This window comes from Dendrobates tinctorius, unplaced genomic scaffold (assembly GCF_039654945.1).
Source record: "Dendrobates tinctorius isolate UK_male_01 unplaced genomic scaffold, ASM3965494v1 ptg000129l, whole genome shotgun sequence".
In the NCBI taxonomy this organism is placed as follows: domain Eukaryota; kingdom Metazoa; phylum Chordata; class Amphibia; order Anura; family Dendrobatidae; genus Dendrobates; species Dendrobates tinctorius.
The window spans coordinates 31,355,817-31,372,871 of record NW_027361797.1 but is presented as its reverse complement, the minus strand read 5'-3'; the positions used below and the strand labels follow the sequence as shown (position 1 = coordinate 31,372,871).

General features: G+C 42.3%; 1 protein-coding gene across 3 annotated transcripts in view; it reads right to left on the bottom strand.

Annotated features, from left to right (window-relative positions):
• The window catches only part of PDXDC1 (pyridoxal dependent decarboxylase domain containing 1), a 123,030-nt gene that overhangs the window by 41,217 nt on the left and 64,758 nt on the right, over positions 1–17,055 (bottom strand). For all 3 annotated transcript variants that reach the window (XM_073542927.1, XM_073542925.1, XM_073542926.1), the window contains 7 exons: positions 15,799–15,988; positions 13,505–13,573; positions 12,472–12,550; positions 6,923–7,007; positions 6,560–6,608; positions 6,043–6,144; positions 5,806–5,931 (listed from right to left, as the gene is read on the bottom strand). In XM_073542927.1, coding sequence (XP_073399028.1) covers positions 5,806–5,931; positions 6,043–6,144; positions 6,560–6,608; positions 6,923–7,007; positions 12,472–12,550; positions 13,505–13,573; positions 15,799–15,988 — 700 coding nt within the window. The remainder of the gene's footprint in view (positions 1–5,805; positions 5,932–6,042; positions 6,145–6,559; positions 6,609–6,922; positions 7,008–12,471; positions 12,551–13,504; positions 13,574–15,798; positions 15,989–17,055) is intronic.

The following is a 17,055-nucleotide window of genomic DNA, read 5'->3' as shown; positions in this document are numbered from 1 at the left end:
GAAACGCCATTATTTATGGAGGTCCAACCTCTAAGACCTCTCTTAGTTCTTAGGCAGGCATTTGCAGTGCAGGAATCTAGCTATCGCCGTTCTAATAAAGGGGGTAACTGCAGTTCACTATGTAGCAGGGAACAAAACTGTGTGGGGAAAACATGGAAGGGGCTGTGGGGGCCGCAATATCGCTTTCATTCTGAGGAGGTCCCAAAGGTTGGAATTCCACAGATCATAAAATGACGACATGTCAGAGCAATACACCATCACTTTATAATATAAGGATGCCCCCTTCAAAACCAAGGTCCCGGGGGATGTGGGTTCTGAATGCCACGTCCACCTGCAGGGCAAGCACACCAGTTTGCGATAACACATGTCACTGGCAGACTCGATCACTCCCATTGCCAATCATGAGCAGCAGCTGCACGATGGGACCCTCATGGGATTGTTCACGTGTGCGTCGAGGTAGGAAGGATTGGCCATGATCACTAAGGGAACAGTCACGCATCTAACGCTATATGCTCACTGGTTATTAGTGGAAGGGGAAAACGCTGCATCATTGCACTTGGCTAGAAGTGTTCTCCAGTATGATATGGCTAGAAATAAAAAAAAAAAAAAACATTAAAAAAATTAAAATGATTGTGTCTACTCCTATAGATATGCAGGATGCTTTGTAGGTAAAATCTCTCCTTGTGGAGAGCTGCAAGTCAGTCAAGAGACTTTTAGGCCATGAAACACTACTGAGTTTAAACATGTAAATAGCGTCTTCGGTGAGGCAGAGAGTGGTAATTCTAGGTAGCAATCCTATTAAAAAACACACACCCTCTTCCTCTCTGAAGAGATCATTTGCTTGTTTTAATTCCCAGAGGAGTGTTGCATGGCCTAGAAGTCTCCTTACACTAGCATGCCACTCTCCACAAGGAGAAGCTTAATACCCTACAGAGCACTAGGATTAGACAGGACCATTTCATCGGGTTTTTTCCCCTTCTTTTCATTTTCAATTGTACTATTATACTCCTGAAGAACCCTTCCTACTATGTGCAATGCTATAGCCTTTTCCACTACCAAGCACTAAAAGCAAAACAATAGATACAGTCATATGTAAAAGTTTGGGCACCCCTATTAATGTTAACCTTTTTTCTTTATAACAATTTTGGTTTTTGCAACAGCTATTTCCGTTTCATATATCTAATAACTGATGGGACTCAGTTATATTTCTGGATTCAAATGAGGTTTATTGTACTAACAGAAAATGTGCAATCTGCATTTAAATAAAATTTGACCGGTGCAAAAGTATGGGCCCCCTTATCATTTTCTTGATTTGAACACTCCTAACTACTTTATACTGACTTCCTGAAGCACTAAATTGGTTTTGTAACCTCATTGAGCTTTGAACTTCATAGCCAGGTGTATCAAATCATGAGAAAAGGTATTTAAGGTGGCCACTTGCAAGTAGTTCTCCCATTTTATTCTCCTATGAAGAGTGGCATCATGGGCTCCTCCAAACAACTCTCAAATGATCTGAAAACAAAGATTATTCAACATAGCTTTTCAGGGGAAGGATACAAAAAGTTGTCTCAGAGATTTAACCTGTCAGTTTCCACTGTGAGGAACATAGTAAGGAAATGGAAGAACACAGGTACAGTTCTTGTTAAGCCCAGAAGTGGCAGGCCAAGAAAAATATCAGAAAGGCAGAGAAGAAGAATGGTGAGAACAGTCAAGGACAATCCACAGACCACCTCCAAAGACCTACAGCATCATCTTGCTGCAGATGGTGTCACTGTGCATCGGTCAACAATACAGCGCACTTTGCACAAGGAGAAGCTGTATGGGAGAGTGATGCGAAAGAAGCAGTTTCTGCAAGCACGCCACAAACAGTCGCCTGAGGTGTGCAAAAGCACATTAGGACAAGCCAGTTACATTTTGGAAGAAGGTCCTGTGGACTGATGACACAAAGATTGAGTTGTTTGGTCATACAAAAAGGCGTTATGCATGGAGGCTAAAAAACACAGCATTCCAAGAAAAACACTTGCTACCCACAGTAAAATTTGGTGGAGGTTCCATCATGCTTTGGGGCTGTGTGGCCAATGCCGGCACCGGGAATCTTGTTAAAGTTGAGGGTCGCATGGATTCAACTCAGTATCAGCAGATTCTTGACAATAATGTGCAAGAATCAGTGACGAAGTTGAAGTTACGCAGGGGATTGATATTTCAGCAAGACAATAATCCAAAACACCGCTCCAAATCTACTCAGGCATTCATGCAGAGGAACAATTACAATGTTCTGGAATGGCCATCCCAGTCCCCAGACCTGAATATCATTGAACATCTGTGGGATGATTTGAAGCGGGCTGTGCATGCTCGGCGACCATCAAACTTAACTGAACTGGAATTGTTTTGTAAACAGGAACGGTCACAAATACCTTCATCCAGGAACTCACTAATAGCTACAGGAAGCGACTAGAGGCTGTTATTTTTGCAAAAGGAGGATCTACGAAATATTAATGTCACTTTTATGTTGAGGTGCCCATACTTTTGCACCGGTCAAATTTTGTTAAAATGCAGATTGCACATTTTCTGTTAGTACAATAAACCTCATTTGAATCCAGAAATATAACTGAGTCCATCAGTTATTAGATATATGAAACTGAAATAACTGTTGCAAAAACCAAAATTGTTATAAAAAAAAAAAAAGGTTAACATTAAAAGGGGTGCCCAAACTTTAACATATGACTGTATGTGAATGTTCCCATAGTGACTGGTTTACTGCCCTTGAAATTACCTTTTCCAGAAATAAACCAATAATGGGAACAGAGACCAACCTTCTCGCTAGCAGCAGAGGCCACTCTGTACCATGCACAACACTCATCAATTCTCTCGGACAAATATGACCATTCTTTTAGATATTGTGACAAGAGCGAGCTGGCTTTACTCACTATGTCCGTGGGCTGTGCTGGGTGACGTCACGTTACTGGCGCACCATGACAGCGAGGACCTTCAGTCTCAGCTGCTGTGATTTAATGAAATGACTGGATAAACGGGGGGGCTTTATTGCGGTCTCTTGATGCAATTTTTTAAAAAACGTCAGAACTGATTGAAAACAATAATGAATACAAATGATAATTCGGCAGCCGGGACCGGATATGGCCACGATGTACAGGCCGCCTAATCAATTTAACCCCTTGCCTCTGCAGACCATTCTCATTTTTGCCTTTTCCACAACGCATAACTTTTTTTTATTTTTCAGCCAACAAAGCTGTATTAGGGCTTGTATTTTTTTGCAGGATGAGTTTTAGTTTTGAACTGCACCATCCATTTCACCATATAATGTAATGAAAAATGGGGAAACAAGATGAATTAGCTTAATCTATGTATTCTGGTTATCTGGGACTACAATACTGATGGAAGATTCCTGTTTCCCGATCCATGGCCAGCATGAAGCAGACACATGCTCCTGCATTACAAACATCTATGTTTTTCTCGGAAATGGTGTTTTACATTAAAACAGAACTGAAAATGGACAGAGACCAGATGACTAGTCGCAGAGGCATACCCCCGTGACTATAGGGGAGAGGTCTGCCAGTCTTTCCGAGCGGGCAGGGACCTTCTCCTTGATCGTTTTTAACTATGTTTTTCTCTAAAGTGCCACACACATCTTTTGCAAGAACCGATCATCACGTTGCTCAAGACAGGAGAACTTTAAAGTCTTTTGACCCTGATCCACGTTTGGCTAAAACTCCTTTCTCCTAGCTCTGCCCTCCTATACTGACAGCTAACTCCCAATACACACAAAACTGGAGAGACTTGTCAGTCTAAGGGTGCAGAGTGAAGAGCAGCTGCCGGGTACCGGCCTCGGACTAGTCACCAGAGACGCATAGTTTCGGATTTACAAAGTAAGCTTCATTCAGAAATTCAGCAGCAATTCAGAGTAAAACATACACGGCTGCAATAACACAGCCATAATCCGATTCATGCTGCTCCTTATCCTGGCAGCATAAATTTCATAACCGGTTCCATTTAATAACCGAGCACAGGTCTGAACAGAGAGACCCAACAATTAGCAGGTGATCAGGGCCCAGAATATTGACGTTATACACAAGAATTCAGGCGATTGCACTACATCTAAAGCACAGCTACCTAGGGGGATGGAAAGGACACTTTACAGGGTGTGAATGGAAAATACAACATGCAAAGTTATTTGATGTAGTCAGTGTCCTGCTAGATACGCAATCCACACTGACTGCATGACACAGCCATGCACAAGGGCACCTTGAGACTGGCCTCTAGTTATACACCCTGAATACCACCTCCTGCTTCATATTCTCACTTCTTGCCTACTGTCAGTGACTGCTCACTTGCTTTTATTCTAAGATGAATGATGAAGATTTTGGTATGACAGTCACAACCAAAATACAGTTTAGATTATAAAGACCTAGAAAAAAAATCAATGAACACCCTCCCTCAACCCACACTGCCTCAATACAATGGAATATTTCCATTTCAAGTAAATTACTAACTTCATTGAGAAATCATGTAGTCTGATTTCAGACAGTGACTTTTACACAATAATTGTGGTTCAAAACACTACATTGTCCATAGACGCTGGGGTGAAAAGCAAAGTTATCTGAAAACTGCATGACAGCACTGATTATATTAGAACAGCTGCATCCACACTGTGTTAAATCCCCAATCCTCTACAGCAACTGCACAGCAGGATATTTTTCTGCAACCAGCTGGCACTCGCGTTTCCCTGCACAGAGGTAGCCAAGAGCTGCTCAGCCAGCAAAACTTACAAGGGGGACTGGCGCAACAACAGAACAAACCCCTTTCTTTTTCAAGATCAATGAGTATCCCAATGGTTGATCCTAGCAATGTGAAGTCACATCCCAATATGGGAATACCCAGTTATTTATCTAAAGGAATGGCGCCTCGTCACCTGCAGAGACAAGGAATGAGTGAGGAGATCTTCAACGTTCCACGTCAGAGATGAGCAAAAAGAATTGGGGTACCAGTTCCGACCTGTGGTATGACCCAACTTTTGTGGTTGGTATCCTTGACCCAGCATCTCCTGGGGGTCTCCGTCACTTCCTAGGCCCAAAAGTCCGTGACATCATGAATACACTATGCAGTAATTAGACCTTAAGGTTTTGGAAGCAACAGAGTTGCCCATGAAATGACGCTCCGAGTTTGCCAGTTGCAGACGTGACGTCTGGTTACACCAAAGGAATGGTCCAGACGTTAGAGCCAGTGTGCCGCAAATCTTTACTTGCTCATCTCTATTCCCAGTCCATCATTAAAGGGGTTGTCCGCTCAAAAATAAGTCTGCCTTTACTGGCTGTCAAGTGTCAATGGACAGAGGCCGAGACCACTAGTCGGGCTCTGGCCAGGACCAAGTTTAATGCATACATACCCATTGGTCCCGGATAAGAAACCAGCCAAAGTGCAAAGTGGGGATTCATAAGTCTGCTTTCACATTGAGTGACTGCAGACTTACCATTTGGACATGACCAATCATTTAACATGGCCATCAGATTAAAAACAAGGTTAAGGGCCAGTCAGTTTATACACAGTTGTGGGGAGGATTCTGATGGCAAATATCCAATGTGCATGGCCACTGCAAATTACTGCTCCCTGTACAATGAGTGTAAGAAATTGCACAACAGGAAAATTGGATGAGGAATTAGAACAACTGTGTAATCAAATGTAGCTAATAAAATGTGCAAAAAAATAAGTGACATTACTGTCACATCTGAGATAACAGCATTAGTTTTCAGCCCATGAATAACAGACATATAAAGATGTGAATGTACTTACCAGTTGGGATGCCTGCTTCATCCGCTCAACAATGCCATTGTGGCCAAGATATTGCAGAGACAGCCATAGTGGCAGAGCCCGAAGCTTTTCCACCGGCTGACTTGTCGTCAGCCCAGCGGCAAGTGACTGATGAGAAACCCATGAGACAATGGTAAGACGGGTATGTCATATGTGCACAATAATGATGAAGACGACCATATAAAGACAATTTGTAAATATAGTCTGCAAATATCTTACCAAGGAGGGATCCTCATGTCGGTACAAGGTAACAGCAGGCACGGCTGGAAGGCCTAACCATGGTCCGAGAGTCAGTGTCATACTGTCACACTTCGTAGCAGCCTGATACATAAAAGGGAAAATATAATTCATTAACTGATGAATAATTATACTGAATTATCATTAACCACCCCAGTATTCTGCATTTATGAGAAAGGAAACATTTGGCATTACGGAATTTTAAGAGTGTCCATCATCTCTCCAGACATGTCCATGTCAGTAAATGGTTACTTCATGGGAATGTAAGGAAAGCAGACGGTTCCTCTTCAAAAATGTCCACCTGAAACTGAAGAGAATCTATATGGGTCAATAACAGAGAATCCAAGAACGCAGTGGCACCATATGTTCTCAGAGTACCAGGGACATTTACATCCACTGAGAGAGACATCTAGCGCAAGATCCTAACGACAGGCGGTAGACTCCTCTTCTACGTGCATTTGTCACCAGTCAACACCCTGGTGGAGATGGAGGAACTTACCAGCACAGATGCACTGACATAACCCAACGCCAACGTTGCCAAATTTACTCTGCAAAAGAAAAGAAAATATCTTGACATCAGTTAAATATTTATTGCTTTCATACAGTCAGACACTAATCTTTTCACAGTAAATATTTCATGGATTTTGCATCTATTCAGTTCTTGTAAGAAACCTTAAGCTTTTTCAGAATAAATTGGAGACGGCTTCTTGGTTTGCTGGTTCTTATTTTGCTCTTTAAGCAAACCTCTATAATTTTTTTAACATACCAATGAATATAAAAATGTAGTTGCCAGTGACATCAATTCTTGAAGCGGTCACTTAAAAAAAATGAATAAAATAAAACGAATAGAAATGAGACGTACCCTTCCACATGCAACCAAATATTATATTGGTCACACAACTCCTTTAGTCTTCCCAGTTTGTCTGTGTGTCCTGCACCGGGGGTTCCTGCAAAATGGAAAAAGTAACATGTTAAAGGGGTTTTCACAGGGGTTGTCAGAATAATGACTCATTTAGACCGGCAGATAATCGAGTAAGGAGCGTTGATAGTCTGAAACAGACATTCCTATCGGTCCATTTAACCCCTTCATGACCCAGCCTATTTTGACCTTAATGACCTGGCCATTTTTTGCAATTCTGACCAGTGTCCCTTTATGAGGTAATAACTCTGGAACACTTCAACGCATCTTAGCGATTCTGAGATTGTTTTTTCGTGACATATTGGGCTTCATGTTAGTGGTAAACTTAGGTCGATAATTTTTGCGTTTATTTGTGAAAAAAACAGAAATTTGTCGAAAATTTTGAAAATTTCGCAATTTTCAAAATTTTGAATTTTTATTCTGTTAAACCAGAGAGTGATGTGACACAAAATAGTTACTAAATAACATTTCCCACATGTCTACTTTACATCAGCACAATTTTGGAAACAATTTTTTTTTTTGTTAGGAAGTTATAAGGGTTAAAAGTTGACCAGCGATTTCTCATTGTTACAACAATATTTACAAAACCATTTTTTTAGGGACCACCTCACATTTGAAGTCACTTTGAGGGGTCTATATGGCAGAAAATACCCAAAAGTGACACCATTCTAAAAACTGCACCCCTCAAGCTACTCAAAACTAGATTCTAGGAGATTATTAACCCTTCAGGTGCTTCACAGGAACTAAAGCAACGTGGAAGGAAAAAATGGACATTTTATTTTTTGCACCACAAATTTTCTTTTATCATTAATTTTTTTCATTTTCACATGGGCTACAGGATAAAATGGATCCTAAAATTTGTTGGGCAATTTCTCCTGAGTACACTGATACCTCATATGTGGTCATAAACCACTGTTTGGGCGCACGGCAGGGCTCGGAAGGGAAGGAGCACATTTGACTTTTTGAATGGAAAATATGCTGGAATATTTAGCGCTTGCCATGTCGCGTTTGGAGAGTCGCTGTGCGCCTAAGCACTGGAGCTTCCCCACAAGTGACCCCATTTTGGAAACTAGACCCCCCAAGGAACTTATCTACATGCATAGTGATCACTTTGAACCCCCCAGGTGCTTCACAAATTGATCGGTAAAAAAAAAAAAAAAAAAGTACTTTTTTTTTTTTTTTCACAAAAATTTTCTTTTGGTCTCAGTTTTTTCATTTTCACATGGGCAACAGGATAAAATGGATCCTAAAATGTGTTGGGCAATTTCTCCTGAGTGCACAGATACCTTATATGTGGTCATAAACCACTGTTTGGGCGCACGGCAGGGTCCGTAAGTGAAGGAGCGCTATTTGACTTTTTGAATGGAAAATTCGCTCCAATCGTTATCGGACACCATGTCGCGTTTGGAGAGCCCCTGTGTACCTAAACATTGGAGCTCCCCCACAAGTGACACCATTTTGGAAACAAGACCCCTTAAGGAACTTATCTAGATGTGTAGGGAGCACTTTGAACCCCCAAGTGCTTCACAAAAGTTTATAACGTAGAGCAGTGAAAATAAAAAATCATTTTTTTTCCTCAAAAAAGATTTTTTAGCACGCTATTTTTTATTTTCACAAGGGTAACAGGAGAAATTGGACCACAAAAGTTGTTGTCCAGTTTGTCCTGAGTACGCTGGTACCACATATGTGGGGGGGAACCACTGTTTGGGCGCACGGCAGGGCTCAGAAGGGAAGGAGTGCCATTTGACTTTTTGAAATGAAAATTAGCTCCAATCGTTAGCGGACACCATGTCGTGTTTGGAGAGCCCCTGTGTGCCTAAACTTTGGAGCTCCCGCACAAATGACCCCAGTATGGAAACTAGACCCCCTAAGGAACTTATCTAGATGCATAGTGAGCACTTTGAACCCCCAGGTGCTTCACAGAAGTTTATAACGCAGAGCCGTGAAAATAAAAAATATTTTTTTTTCTTAAAAAAAAATATTTTTAGTCCGCAATTTTTTATTTTCACAGGGGTACCAGGATAAATTGGACCCCAAAAGTTGTTGTACAGTTAGTCCTGAGTACACTGGTACCCCATATGTGGGGGGGGACAACTGTTTGGGCACACGTCGGGGCTCAGCAGGGAGGTAGTGACATTTTGAAATGCTGACTTTGATGGCATGGTCTGAGGGTGTCATGTTACATTTGCAGAGCCCCTGCGTGCCTAAACAGTAGAAACCCCCGGCATGTGACCTCATTTTGGAAACTAGACCCCCCAAGGAGCTTCTCTAGATGTGTGGTGAGCACCTTGAACCCCCAAGTGCTTCACAGAAGTTTATAACGCAGAGCCGTGAAAATAAAAAATCATTTTTTTCCCTCAAAAAAAAAAAAAAAAAAGATTTTTAGCCCACAATTTTTTTTCACAACAGTAACAGGATGAATTGGACCCCAAAAGTTGTTGTCCAGTTTGTCCTGAGTACGCTGGTACCCCATATGTGGGGGGGAACCACTGTTTGGGCACACGTCAGGGATCGAAAGGGAAGTAGTGACATTTTGAAATGCTGACTTTGATGGCATGGTCTGCGGGCATCATGTTAAATTTGCAGAGCCCTTGATGTACCTAAACTGTGGAAACCCCCCACAAGTGACCCCATTTTGGAAACTAGACCCCATAAGGAAGTTGCCTAAATGTGTGGTGAGCACACTGAACCCCCAAGTGCTTCACAGAAGATTATAACGCAGAGCCATGAAAATAATAAATAATTTTTTTTTCCCTCAAAAAATGATTTGTTTAGCTCTCAATTTTTTATTTTCACAAGGGTAACAGGAGAAATTGGACCCCGAAAGTTGTTGTACAGTTTGTCCTGAGTACGCTGATACTCCATATGTGGGGGGAAAACCACTGTATGGGTACACGTCAGGGCTCGGAATGGAAGTAGTGACGTTTTGAAATGCAGACTTTGATGGAATAGTCTGCGGTCGTAATTACGTTTGCAGAGCCCCTGATGTGCCTAAACAGTGGAAACCCCCCACAAGTGACCCCATTTTGGAAACTAGACCTTCCAAGGAACGTATGTAAGATGTGTTGTGAGCACTTTGAACCCCCAAGTGCTTCACAGAAGTTTATAATGCAGAGACGTGAAAATGAAAAAATCATTTTTTTCCACAAAAATAATTTTTTAGCCCCCAATTTTTTATTTTCCCAAGGGTAACACGGGAAATTAGTCCCCAAAAGTTGTTGTGCAATTTTTCCTAAGTACGCTGATACCCCATATGTTGGGGTAAACCACTGTTTGGGCACATGTCAGGGCTTGGAAGGGAGGGTGCACCGTTTAACTTTTTGAACGCAAAATTGGCTGGAATCAATGGTTGCACCATGTCGCGTTTGGAGACCCCCTGATGTGCCTAAACAGTGGAAACCCCTCAATTCTAACTCCAACCCTAACCCCAACACACCCCTAACCACAGCCCTAACCCATCCCTAACCACAAGCCTAACCCTAATTCCAACCCCAACCCTCATTCCAACCCCAACCCTCTTTCCAACCCCAACCCTCTTTCCAACCCCAACCCTCTTTCCAACCCCAACCCTCTTTCCAACCCCAACCCTCTTTCCAACCCCAACCCTCTTTCCAACCCCAACCCTCTTTCCAACCCCAACCCTCTTTCCAACCCCAACCCTCTTTCCAACCCCAACCCTCTTTCCAACCCCAACCCTCTTTCCAACCCCAACCCTCTTTCCAACCCCAACCCTCTTTCCAACCCCAACCCTCTTTCCAACCCCAACCCTCTTTCCAACCCCAACCCTCTTTCCAACCCCAACCCTCTTTCCAACCCCAACCCTCTTTCCAACCCCAACCCTCTTTCCAACCCCAACCCTCTTTCCAACCCCAACCCTCTTTCCAACCCCAACCCTCTTTCCAACCCCAACCCTCTTTCCAACCCTAACCCTCTTTCCAACCCTAACCCTCTTTCCAACCCTAACCCTAACCCTCTTTTCAACCCTAACCCTAATGGAAAAATAAAAATAAAAATATTTTCTTTACTTTATTAGTTGTGCCTACCTATGGGGGTGATGATCGGGGGGTTTATTTACTTTTTCTTTCATTTTGATCACTGTGAGAGTGATCAAAATGAAAGAATGGAATCTGCAGCTGGCAGATTCGGGCGGGCGCTCTGCGCATGCGCCCGCCATTTTCAATATGGCGGCGCCCATGAACCGGACCCGCCGGACACCGGGAGCGACAGGGGGACTTAGAAGGTGCCGGGGGAGGCGAGATGGGGTGAGGGGGTTATCGGAAGCTGGCGGGGAGTAGAGGGAATGGGAGGGGGGCAGATGATGACAGCGGCGGCAGATCGCCGCTGTCATTCAGTTGCGGGGGGGGGGGCGATCGCCGGTGGGGGGGGTGGAATCGGTGTCTCCAGCCATGTCCGATGCTACAGCAGCATCGGCCATGGCTGGATTGTAATATTTCATCAATTTTCATTGATGAAATATTACTATCGCTCTGATTGGCTGTTTCACTTTTAACAGCCAATCACAGCGATCGTAGCCACGTGGGGGCGAAGCCACGCCCCCTGTGGCGAAGAACAAAGCCCCCTGTATCTGCGGGTCGGGGGACCTTTCAGTGACCTAGGTCACCCGACCCGCAGGGGGGCTTTAAAGTAATGACGCCACATAGGCGTCATGGGCCGTTCTGGCACGACTTTTCATGACGCCTACGTGGCGTCAAAGGTCGTGAAGGGGTTAAGCAGGCCAGCAACCTCCTAAAAAACACGCAAAACACTAGTTCATTGGGTGCTATTATGTTTAAGCAGGCTTAAAGAGGTTGTCCACCACTTTTTCATTGGGTCGCTAGCCGAGCTGCTCAGGTTAATGAGAGGCCGTGGCAGGGTACTACACATCCGTCTTCTTTTCAAATCAATAGGGGCCATATGTGCAGTACCCTGCCGCGGCTTCTACAGTAGACTGAGCAGCTTGGCTAGTGAGTATTTCCGACTGGTGCCGCCGCAGCTAATCAGTGGGGGGGCTGGGCGTCGGACCCCAACCAATCAGACATTGATGACCTATCGCAAGGATAGGACATCAATGAACAAGTACTTGACAACCTCTTTAAAGATTATCATTCTTGACAGGACATTGTTCTGTGTAAACAGGACATGTGCTGCTGAAAATAATGAGATTCTATGTATTAACAATCGTTCTGTGTGCACACGCTTGTTGGCCTATATAAACGGGTCATTAAACGACTGCCAATCGGCTTGCATCATTGCCGCTTGCTCACCAGCGGCGATTGGCAACCTACATTTGCCAGGAGTGCGTCTGAGAACGAGATCCCTTGACTCCTGTTACCCCTGATAGTGCTCCAGCCAACCCAATACCCTTTACAGTCCACATCACACAGAGACATTTACTGAATTACTAGCTATGTGCAATTATGAAATCTCTCTAATAAGCATTAGTAATATAAGTAACAATAAAACATACAAAACAAAGCGTGAAATGAACGCACCAGCATTGGCCACTAATAAGAGGGGTAACTTCCCGGACTGCAGGTCTTCTTTCAAAAGACGCTCCAACAAGGCCACATCCTAGAGAGAGAAGAGAAATCAAAGCAGACAAGACATAATAAATTATCACTTCGGCATTTCAATGTTTCTCATCTTTTCAGTTTCATATAATTGTGGCGAGATCCAAATTGCTACCAACTCTTACCTACAAATAGACATTGTGTACACGGGTATCGGATCTGGGATAAACTCTGATTATATAGTATGTTTACAGACAATGGCAACATGTATGGTGTGGCTACCAGTAATAGGAGATGCCACATAGCTGAGCAAATCTGGATTCTGCTGCGTGACCCCAGCAGAGGTCAAATATCCATTTTGTCCATCATGTTAGTCAGCTGTTCAGGATCTTGGGTTGCAATCCTGCACAGTGAACCATAACCCACACTGTAAGGACAGACATTACCAACACATTACACGAGTATTTTCGGCTGGTCAGTTAGTGGCTTCAATAAACATTCTGCATAATATAGGAAAAGACCCTGATTCCAGCGATGCATCACTTATTGGATGCAGCAGTTGTGACAGAGTTTTTAAGACATTGCATGTAGCTGAGCTCAGAAAGCTGCACCCACCCACAGCTGGCTCTGCATGTACATTGTCTATTGTCAGTGAGCTGCTTAGAGTAGGGGGCGTGGCTAGACCAGGACTCATCTGCACTATGGACTCAGCAGTGATAATCTCCTGGTGATAAAACCTTCATTGTATGGAAACAACACAGCATGATAAGGGACACATTGCTGATACCTGTGTTTCAGTCCCTACCTCATGCTGCCCTCGAATTACATAGAAAAAACATGCACACAAATTCCTTTTACTACTATATAGTTAGAATGGAGACAGTTTTCACATTTTATATGACAGAGAGCCCATAGAATAGACCCACAAATCATTCACTACAGCAGAAACAGACAGCCACATTATCATCTTTTCTTAGTCGTCTATATCCCCCCAATGAAGAGCCAAAAAAATTACCATTTGATGCTGGGATCCAAACATTGTATTACAAGGCACACGACACAAGCACGACAGCGGAAGCCCAAGCTGAAAAGGAATGAAAAGACATAAAATTACCAAATACTCAAATATGTGAATACTAGAGGTAATGGAATCGATCTGAAACTTATGCCCAAAAGATTGCATCAGTCACAGAGGCTGAAATGACCTCAGGCGTGACCGTGCGGGGGCATTGAAACATTACGGGAAAGTCCCGTATTGCATTGCAGCCATCAAATCGCATGGTGTAACTACAGGCAATCAGGAGGAACTGTAATCGCCTGTATAAAAGTTAAGGCAAGGAATGCAGCAGTCATTTGAGGGTGATTGTAAGAGCTCACAGCTCATGCAATAGGGACAGGTAGAGAAAGCCTGTAAACATTGGACAAATACTCCAGACAAAAATGTGTTGTATAACTGTTACAGTGAAGATGAGGATAGTAGTAGTCTGAGAATAATGCAGAGATTCAATTGATCGAGGGAGAGAGATAGGAGAGGTGCAAGCAGCAGCGGTGCTAGTGTGATTAATACATTCTATACTGTAGCTAGCATCTGTCTTGTTGCATTTCAATTACAAATTTTCATTTCTTAGTAGGTGGCACAGAAAAATAAATCTGAAATAAGTCAGAAGGAGCGCTTGCTTGTCACAAGCAACTGTACTAAGCTTTTTCATCCCTTGTGCAATAATTTTTTTGTGAAGGGGGGACCAATTGTTATTTGATAATTCAAGAGAAAACTCCCCAATATCTAGACATTTAACCACGACTGTGTACCTCACAAAAATATTTGTGCTGCAAACATTTTGCTTGCACACCGGTTTTACTAGTCAGATTTTACATCTGTATACAGCAGGGTAATACAGCACCCTGTTAGGGGTGCCGGCGGTTTGGACGTATACCCAACTTATTTCTTACTAAGCCAATTTTGAGAAGGGGGTTGAATTTTGTTAAATAGAAAAAATAAAATTGTAGTCAGTTAACCGTACATGTCTGCTTTTGCACACATTCTTTACTTTCTGTACATGTACCCATCTACTGCATCATTTCATATTACGTCCCTTTTTGGGTTAAAAATTATCTAAAAAGTTAACTAGCATTGGACAAAACGTATGGTAAAAGAAAAAGTTTCAAAAGACAAAGTAGAGGTAGAAACAAGAGTGTATTATGGAATACATGGCACAGGACTTGTCTCACTAGTATGAGGTTACCACTGACAGCGACACAGTCAGTACGACTCAGTGTCCAGCCTGACCAGAAGTTATTAAAGTGGAAAATATTTGGACCGTCTTTTAATTTAAAAAGAATAAAGCAACATGAAAAGTCTGCAAATGCCCTGTACTATTAAATGGGCTGCTGCTTAGTACCTGATACCATCTCTCACAGGCGATCTAACATTAAATAGTAGTGATGAGCGCGTATACTCGATCGGGTGATCTCCGAATATTTTGGCGTGCTCGGAGATTTAGTTTCTGTCGCCACAGCTGCATGATTTGCAGCTGCTAGACAGCCTGAATACATGTGGGAATTGCCTGTTTGTTAGGAATTCCACACATGTATTCAGACTGTCTAGCAGCCGCAAATCACGCAGCTGCAGTGACGAAAACTAAATCTCAGAGCACGCCAAAATACTCGGAGATCAGCCGAGCATGATCGGGAAAAGCCGAACGAGTATACTCAGTCATCACTATTAAATAGCATTAATAGGGATGGATACAGACCTACGAGCCTTTGGAGCGTTATACACTAGTAATGAGCAAACGTGCTCAGATAAGGTGTTATCCGAGCATGCTCTGGTGCTAACTGAGCGAGTTCGGCGTGCTCAAATAATATGTTCGAGACTCCACAGCTGCATATTTCATGGCTGTTAGACAGCTGCAACACATGCTGGGATTGTCTAACACACAGGAATCCCTGCATGCGTTGCACCTGTCTAACAGCCGGGAGACGAGCAGCCGCTGGTAACTCAAACATATTATTAGAGCACACCGAAGACACTTAGCACCCGAGCATGCTCAGATAACACCTTATCCCAGCACGTTCGCTCATCACTATTATACACGTCTTTCCAGGGCAATTGGAGGCTTTGCAATATTGCAATTCAAAGTAGATTGATTTGCTGCAGGTGCAATTTCTGTGAAATATTCTGGAACCTGTCAAATTTTAAATTTAAAAAGATCCAATCTTATCTAGTCAAAAGCCTAATAAACCGTTAATGCCTTTTGGGGTTATATACACACAGCTTATATGTATACTTTATCTGTGAACGTTTTTTACCTGATTACAAAGGTACTGTCCGAGGCCAGGTCTTGAAGCAGCGCTCATATAGATAACAGGCTGTTTGTTATAGAGGACAGTGAATCCTTCAGTTGTGTAGTCTTCATAGCGGGAATGGATGACAAGTCTACACACTTTAAGAAGGCCCTCGCGATCATCCTCGTGATAATAGGCAGAACCATTTTCATACCTGTAAAACAATAGAAACTTTTGTACAGTAATATACATGACTGGGGTAGAGATACGCTCTAGGATTAACTGCTCCAAAACCAAAATTTGTGGAAATAAAATAGAATATGACCATTAACATTGGGCTTCGGCTACGCTGCATTTTTGCAACGTTATATAGTCAGGACAAAGAACAACCAGGTCCAGAAAAGCTGGATAAAAATTACAAAATCTGTTATTTTAATAAATTAAAAACAAATAATGAGGTTCAAAAAATGTGGTCACTGGTGAAAGACCATGGTGATGGGGGTGCTATACAGTGGTAGCTCTCCATTAATAAAATTTATATAGTCGTATGCTTGTGCTATTCACCATAATGGACACGGTTTACCATATATTAGCATTTACAGTCATATATTTAAATTGTGTGTGTTATAATTTACAGTCATATATTTAAATTGTAAGTGTTATAATACGGCATCAGTGAAATATATAGTGTTATTATAGTTCTATTCATATCCAGGAACACACCGCACCACTTCCCCAACACACGTTTCGCATCGCTCGCTTCCTCAGGGAGCAAATAAGTGTTGTTTCTATGGACATATTAAAGGAAAAACATGCATGCTGCTGAGATAAAAAAAAAGAAATCCTGTAAGTTATATATGTCAGGGATTATTGGAGAAGTATGTATGTAATTTTATATATTTATTTAGTAACTTACCCCTGAGAGTCTGAAACAATTAATACACTATATATTTCACTGATGCCATATTTTGAAACATACCATTTGAAGGTATGATTGCAAATGCTAATATATGGTAAACAGACGGGATTCCCCAGTACATATATGGTAAACAGACGGGATTCCCCAGTACATATATGGTAAACAGACGGGATTCCCCAGTACATATATGGTAAACAGACGGGATTCCCCAGTACATATATGGTAAACAGACGGGATTGTATATATATATATATATATATATATATATATATATATATATATATATATATATTATACACATATACACACACACATACTGTAAAGCGCTGCAGAATATGTTGGCGAAATATAAAGATTATTAT